The sequence below is a fragment of the Molothrus aeneus genome, chromosome 10, assembly GCF_037042795.1.
Source record: "Molothrus aeneus isolate 106 chromosome 10, BPBGC_Maene_1.0, whole genome shotgun sequence".
Taxonomy (NCBI): Eukaryota; Metazoa; Chordata; class Aves; order Passeriformes; family Icteridae; genus Molothrus; species Molothrus aeneus.
In genome coordinates this window covers 16045064-16052733 of record NC_089655.1, presented here as the reverse complement: position 1 = coordinate 16052733, position 7670 = coordinate 16045064, and the positions used below count along the sequence as shown (strand labels likewise).

Genomic DNA, 7670 nt, shown 5'->3' with positions numbered 1-7670 from the left:
CAGAAGCTCCGCCCAGCCCAGGACACAGCCGCCCGCGCCGGGGAGCGGCGCAGCGCCCCTCTGGCACCGCGCCTCCTGGCGGCCGGGAGGAGCAGGTACAGCGGGCGGGGGGCGATACCGGGTGCGATGGCGGGGGGCGATGCCGTGGGGCGATACCGGGGGCGCGGATCTCGCTGTGTGCTGGTTTCCAGAAGCGGTTTCTCCAGGGACAGTGTCCTTGGGAGGAGTGAGTGGCACACCGGCCTGGCCCGGGGGGTGGCGGTGGGAAGCGGAGCTGCCGGCAGGGTGCTGGGGGATGGAGGACAGGGCCGTTGTGCCGTAGGACACCGAGTCCTGGGCTGGCTCCAGACCTGCTGGGGGCTGAGAGGGGTCACGGAGGTGGCTGGATGTATGGAGCACCTCTCTACGAAGTCAGGCTGAAAGATTTGGGGGTTTTCAGCCTGGAGAAGAGAAGGCTCCGGGAGATCTCATTACCGGCTTTCAGTACTTGAAGGGGCCTCTAGGAAAGATGGGGACAGATTTTCCGCAGGGTTTGTTGCAATAGGACAAGGGGTGATGGCTTTAACCTGAAAGAAGGTCGATTTAGACTGGATATAAAGAATTTTTTTACAATGAGAGTGGTAGAACAGTGGCACAGATTGCCCAGGGAGGTGGTGGATGCCCTACCTCTGGAAACACTCAAGGTCAGGTTGGATGGGGCTCTGAGCAGCCTGATCGAGTTGAACATGTCAGACCACATGGCCTCTAAATGTCCCTTCCAATCCAACCATTCTACGTTGCAGGGCAGGGAAGGGTGTTCAGCTGAGAAGTTGACTATGAGCTGCCTTTGCCTGTGACCCCCATGCAATTGAGAGAAATAATCTGTTCTGTGAACAACAAAACCAGTGCAGGGTGGTTTTGAGCACAATTAGGTTTTCAAATGTCAAACAGAGTTCAAACTAAGTTCTTATTTCAAAATACCATGTAAGGCTTAAAATTACTACTTAAACCCAGAACAGTGTGTCCATAGTTTGTTCTCTTTGGGTTCTTTTCAGAGTTGTTATCTTTGCTAGTTTTTGGTCAGAATCATGTGATTGAGAAATTGAGAAGAGAAATTGGTTTTTTAACAAGGAATCTAGCAAAACCTTTCCCTGCTCCCTGTACATTTGCATTCCTTGGAGCTGTGGTATTGGTGGGTCAGCAGTACACATGTGCCTAGTGGGCAGCTGGCTGCTGCTAAACAAGTTACATGCAAAAGGGCTTTTTTACACAACAGCACCTCCTTCGTTTGACATTCTATTACAATTAAGGGATAGGAATTATCTCTGGAATCTCTACATCTTGCTCGTGGTTGGTTGAAATTGGTCACTGAGTTCCAGAGACAGAAAAGGAAGGAGCAGATGGACTGACAGGGTGGTCTCAGAGGATGAACTTCCTGCAGAAGCTAGGCAGTAAATGCTGAAAGGAAAACCCACATCTATTTCTCCTGCTCACAATGGTCATTACTGTCCACGCCTCCCCGAGTTTTCTCTGGGAGCTGTGCTGAGGCTGCTGTCCTAATGGTGGCATGACCAAAGGACAGCTTGTTTTAGGGTCTGCCTGCTTGCCTCCAGAGGGGGAGCTCCATACCGACACTGCAGGGACTGTATTCCAAATGCCCTTGGGTAGGGATAATTATTTCCATACCTGACCTTGGACACACCTCCTTGCAGCAGGAACACTCCCACATTTCTTTCATTGCCCACATATTCCATATATGCATTTGCTAAAATAATCACTCTGTGGCAAGGGCAATATCCCGAGTACCTGACACACAACGAGCTCCTGTGCCTGTAATCCCTGTCACAGCTCTGTGCTGCTGTGCTGGCAGCTACCTGCACTGAAATACTGTGCAGGACTTAAGAATGGGAGATCTTTCCAGGAGTGTTACCATCAAAGGCAAGAATCAGAGCAGTGATTTAAGACTTTCTGTCCTCAGCTGTGTCCTGTACTACAGACTGGTGACAAGGCTTTGCTCTCTCCATTTACACTGTCTATCCATCTCTTTTTAAATAAGGCCAAAAATGTGTTTCTGAATGTTCCTCTTGCTGCTTCCTATTGTCTAGAAGAGAATGGCCCAGTTACTGTCACAGGACACCTCCAGCAAGTGAGATATTTTCCCTTCAGGCAGGAGAAACTCGTGACCACAGAGCTGGAGGCTGACAGTTCCACCCTGTTTTCTTCTCTGCATTCTCCATGGGCAGCAGAAGTTCAGACATGGAGTTTTGGACCCACAGATTTAAAAACTTTTGATAACATTTTCCCCCAGGTGAGATTGGATGACAAGTGATTGATGATGAGTAGGAAGTTCTTACAATCAGGCTCCGTTTCTAAAGCAAATATGCTATTGCCAGATTAGCACAAACTACTAAAAATAGAGGTGCCAAAAGATGAATTTTTGAAAAAGCATTAAGTCAAATTTCCATGAGGCTGTAGGGTCCAGCTCCATCTGGGCACTGTGTCACACCAATAAACAAATGCTCTGTTTACCCCAAACACACACATGAACTGCAAAGGTGGCAGATGCTACCTGTCCTCATGACAAGTGGAAATCAGACAAAATCCAGATTTTACCATATCCACAAATTGTGTTTGTCATACAAACAGGATGCCAGCTGTCTGCTGCTCAGCACAACAGAGAACCAGGCACAAGTTGTGATCCTGAAAAGTATTTTCTTTCTGTGTTCAGTATGGCTGGGGATCACGAAGGCAACCATGTAAACATCAGCCCTCGGTTTGCTGTGCGGCTCTCGGGAGTGTGTCAGCATCCAGCCAAGTGACAAAGCTTCCACGTGGCACTGAGAGCTACAAAGAACTAAATTAGATCTGTTAGTTTTATCTGCATGCTCTATTTCACCAGGCATGGTCATCTAAAAATCACAGTAGTCCGGATGACTTGATTTCCTCCAATATGTTTACTGTGGGACTCAACACAGTCTGATGCCCTGAGACCAGACATGCCAGGCAGTGGTTTCAATCAGTGCAGTGGCGTCTACGAGAGGAATTTCTGTCTTACAACTGGACTCAAGTTGTTGTTCCACATTTGTATGCAATTATGATGCATGAGGAGTCCTAGTCTCTTCATTAAGCACCTTCTGAAAAATACGTTATTGTTATTATTATCAAGACCAGCAGTACAGAACCTTGTATCCCTATGTTCTGCAGAAATACTGTACTGGTAAAATAAACCACATAGGAAATGTCACGTCAAGGGGTGCTTTTTCACGTATGCAGCATATAGTTATCACTCCAAGTAACAGTTATAGGGAATTTCCATTTTACAAATGCCTGGCTTTGGTTTCTGAGGCATCAGACAACTCCAGAGACATATCTAGGTTTTATCTGATACAAATTTGTCATTGACTGTTCTCAGTCGAAAGACAGCAGCATCACTTTTTCCTTTTTGAAGTCTCATTTCACAGCATTTCGGTGGAAGGCACATTTCACTGGGCTGTATTTTTCACATCCTCCTCACGGTGGGCAGTAGAGCAGAGCCCTCTGTCTCTGCAGGTGACATCAGTGATGAGCTGTCCCTCTGGGACACGTTCTTTGTTTGTTTTTGTGCCCTTGCCATCGCATTTTCCTCATCACGTCCAAGGCAGGATTTGGTGAGGGTTATTTCAGCAATCATTGTGGTTTTTCCCAGCGCTTTTGGCTGGGGGACACCGAAAGCTAAGGGGCGGGGGAGGCTGCAGCGGACCGGCCGTCATGGCGCCCGAGCGCCGCGGTGCACGCTGGGAGCTGTAGTCCGCCGCGGCACTGGCTGCGCCGCGGAGGCGCGGTGCGCGCCGGGAGCTGTAGTCCGTGGGTGCGGCGGGGCGTGGCGGGCGCTCGCCCCTCCCGCGCGACTGTGTCGCGGTGGCGGCGGCGGGGCCGCGCGCGCCCGGGATGGAGATCGGGCCCCACGCGGGGCACGCGGAGAGCCGGTGGGGCCGCGCGCGGCGGGACACGCGCGGCGGGAGGGGCGCGCGCGGGTGTCGCGGGGGCCCGGCCCACGGGGGCGCCCGTGGGAGGCGGGGCACCGGGCACGGGTGTGGGGCGCGGCGGCAGCGCCGGGCTGCGGGGCGGCGTGGGTGCGCCTGGGGGCGGCCCGGCGCTGTGCGTGTGCACGCGTGGGGGGGGGCGCACTCCCGCGCGCGCGTGTGTGTGTGTGTGTGTGTGTGTGTGTGTGAGTGTATCGGGGACGCGGCGCGGAATGTGCGGTGGCAGCAGTGCCAGCAGTAGGGATGGATGCGCGGGGGATGCTCCTGGAGACCTCGCGTCCTGCGTGGGTGTGTGGGGGTACCTGGGGGCGAGCAGGCAATGAATAAACCTTTCGTGAGTGGGATCGCTGCTTGCAGAGCGTGACACTGCCCCCGGCTCGGTGCCTCGTGGGAGGGAGCGCACAGCGGGCCGGGCTGTCAGAGCTGTCACCCACCTGCGGCCGCACATCTCTGCTCACTGCCGTGGGAAGGAGTCTTGGCCACTGGAGGGGCGGTGATGGCCGCGTATGTGGCACCTCAGTACCGGTGCTCTATCCCCACTCTGTCCCTCATCAGCCGTGGCCAGCACAGCAGCTGCCAAGTCTCTGCTTCACACCCTTGAGCTTAAGGGTGAAACCACCCCACCCTAACGCCGTGCTGCCACCCTTCAGGTGGCTCTGCAGCTTGCTGCTTGGGGATCCTATCTCCTGTCCTTCCTGGCTGCATCCCCTCTTCTTGGTGCTGAACAGAAATTCCTTTATTTATCTCTTTATTCCTGAAGGCAAGAAATTCCTTTATTTATCTCTTTATTCCTTTATTTATCTCTTTATTCCTGCGCCTGCACATGGCTGGTGGTGAGCACAGTGACCTCAGCTGTGTAGTCTCATATGTGGTTCAGGCCTGTTTTTTTTGTTAGCATTTATGAGCAGAAGAGGCTGTTCCCTGGAGGTGTTTTGATGGCGAGTCCTATTTACTTCACATTTTTACAGGTGCATTGGTTTTGCCCTGGCACTCACAAGCACAGGGTGAATGTTGGATGGAAATTGGAGGTGTTGGCTGGGGAGGAAGGAGCAGCTGAAACTTGATATGAGAGAGAAGCATTCCTTATCTGTGGGGCTCAGCCAGTCGCTCTATTCCTGCTTGCCATATCAGCTGGAAAATGCTACCGGTGCTTTTAAAGCTATAGCACAGGTTTGGGGTGCCTTCTGATCTGCACAGTTCGAGCTGTTCTCCCTCTTTACTAATGCTTCAGACTCAGCAGGTTCAAAAGGTAAAAGAAACTGACTGCATTCACTGCTTTGTCTTTCCAGGCTCATCTTTGTGCATTTTCTTGCCTTTGCAAGCACAAGTCCTGCACTACCAGACTCTGCCATCGTGTGACTAATAGGGCTGGGGTGGTGCCACCCCCAGCACTCCCCCAGGGACAAGGAGAGCATCATTCCCCGCTGGTGCTGGCACAGGCAGGAGCCTGCTTGTTCTCCTGGCTGGCACTGATGCCTTGGGAAGGATCCAACATGGGCCTTACACTGCCTTGTCCTTTGTGTGATGTGGTTAGCATTTTTATTCCCAGTGAGGTGCCATTTCACACTGGATTGTGACTGTTATCAATAGGGAATAGATAGAGATCACTGGATCCATCTTCTTGTGCATTACAGAAAATGCAGAAGTGAAAGTTATTTTGCTGAAGTCCATCCTTGAGCCAGCACAGGAGAGGACAATGAGGATCTTGTACTGGATTTTTCCTCCTAGCAGCAGGTCTGAAATGCATCAAGTGGCAGGGCTATAAGGCTGGTGTCCAGGGAGGACATTGTCCTTGGAGGCAGGAGGGTTAGTGCTGTCCTGCTGGGCAGAGAGCAGGGCTCTTGGGTGGTGCAGAGGACACAGCAGTCCCAGGGGGAGCAGATGGGCCAGTGGTCAGCTGGGCAGGTTAGCAAAGAGCTGCCACCTTTGTCTCTGGCACCAGCAAGACCCTCAGGGACAGCAGGGCCAGAGGAGAGGTTCCTGAAGGGAACCTGTGCTGTGAGCAGTGGAGGGATGTGAGCAGCTGCTCTTAGGGAGGTGGGCTGCTGTGGGGATCTGCTCTGCCTGTCACTGTCTCTGGCTGCCTGCATGCTCGTCACAGGGAGGTCCTGTGCAGATTGAAGCCCAATGGACAGTATCCTGTGTCCACAGGTTGTGGTCATCTGCTTGTAAGAGACTTAGCCAGATGAGCAGGTAAAGCTGCCATGGGAAGGTTAAAAAACACCTTTAATCCCTATTTTCTTCCCTCATCCTTTGCCAGTGCAGAGCAGGAATGTGTCAGCAAGCAGCTCCTCAGGGCTGTGTTTGCTGGGGGCACCTTTTGTGGTTGTGCCCCCATTTTCCATCAGTGCCAGCTTTCAGCATGGATGCGAGTTCCCCTGCGTGTCCCTTTTCCAGGCAGCCCGCTCAGCGATTCCTGCCCATCCCTGCTGGGCTGGCAGAGCTCTTCTGGCTTCCTCTGCCTGTCAGCCACTCCCCGCGACTGCAGATGAATTGCACGAAGCCTGGCTTCCTTTAATCCCTTTTCCCAGCAGTGCCGAGCCCGGAGGAGCGGGCGGGGGAGTCCAGGGAAGGGGCTGCTGGTTGTCTGGGAGATCTGGGGACAGCGAGGCGGAGCAGGCTCTGCGCAGGGCAGCTTAGTGGAGTCTTGGTTTCTGCAGGAGGGAACTGACAGCCAGCATGGGAATGAGTGTCCTTGGGCATTTGTCGGAAGTCCCTCCATAACCTCAGCATCCTTAGCCCAACCTCTTTAGTGTGCTAAGAAGGATCAAGAGAGTCTTCCAGGTGGAGGTCAGGATTCAAGCAGGCATTGCTGGGTGCCTCCTGCAGAGCACAGGAGATACACAGGTGATGGTTGCAAGAAAGATGAGCTTCATTTTTATTTTTCAGTTTTGACCACTGTGTGATTCTGATTTGGAAAGTAATCAAGGTTTGGTTTTATTTTAAACTAAGAAGTCAGCAGCATGGCTCCCTGCCTCTGCTGTGAGTCACGTTTGATGACTTGGACCAAGAGAAATTCCTACCCTTGCTGATGTGGAGGGGCTGAGGAAGCCTTGGAAGAGCAAGCAGCATTCCCTGTTGTCAGCAGTGGCAGCATTAAGCCATTTTTTGCTACAAGGCTCGCAAAAAATATTCTGTGTTTATTTATATTCTGTATTCTGTGTTTTATCACTCCAGTGCAAAAGGTTCAGTTATGTTTGGGACAGTTCCCACTGACAGGTTGATGTTGCTGTACTTGAAGATGGAGTTTGTTGTGGTAAAGAAAGGAGACTGAGGGCCAAGTTTGTGGAGCTGGTGGTTGAAATTGGAGGCTGGATCAGAGGTTGTCTTTAAGGAGGAAAGGGATGCAGCTGAGATCTCACTGCGGCTCCATGGCCCCTACAAGTACCCTTGGCCCTTCTGGCTGGGGGAACCAAGCTCTGCTGGATCAGGAGAGCAGAAGCATGTGTGGTTCTTGCAGGGAAAGCTTGGGGCTTGTTCTGTGACCCTCTGGGGTATTACTCACTTTGCCCTTATTGTAAATTAAGTTGTTCTCATGATGTAATATGAATTTGTTTTACCCCATGATAGGCTTTCTGTAGCACTAGCAAAGGGGAATCTTCCTTATTCAGGAAAAAAAGCAGATTTCTTAGTAATGCTCTGAACACCAGCAGAAAAGGGAACTTGGGC

At 52.0% G+C, this 7670-nt stretch overlaps 1 protein-coding gene across 5 annotated transcripts in view; it reads left to right on the top strand.

The window, feature by feature from the left end:
* The first annotated feature begins 24 nt into the window (after window positions 1-24).
* RUBCN (rubicon autophagy regulator) overlaps window positions 25-7670 on the top strand; it is a 29772-nt gene continuing 22126 nt past the window's right edge. For 4 of the 5 annotated variants that reach the window (XM_066556638.1, XM_066556636.1, XM_066556637.1 and 1 more), the window contains exon 1: window positions 3890-3944. In XM_066556638.1, the coding sequence (XP_066412735.1) occupies window positions 3907-3944 (38 nt within the window). In that variant the 5' untranslated portion in view covers window positions 3890-3906. Of the gene's footprint in view, window positions 96-3889; window positions 3945-7670 lie in introns of those variants that run through there. The other variant, XM_066556640.1, reaches the window with a different exon arrangement.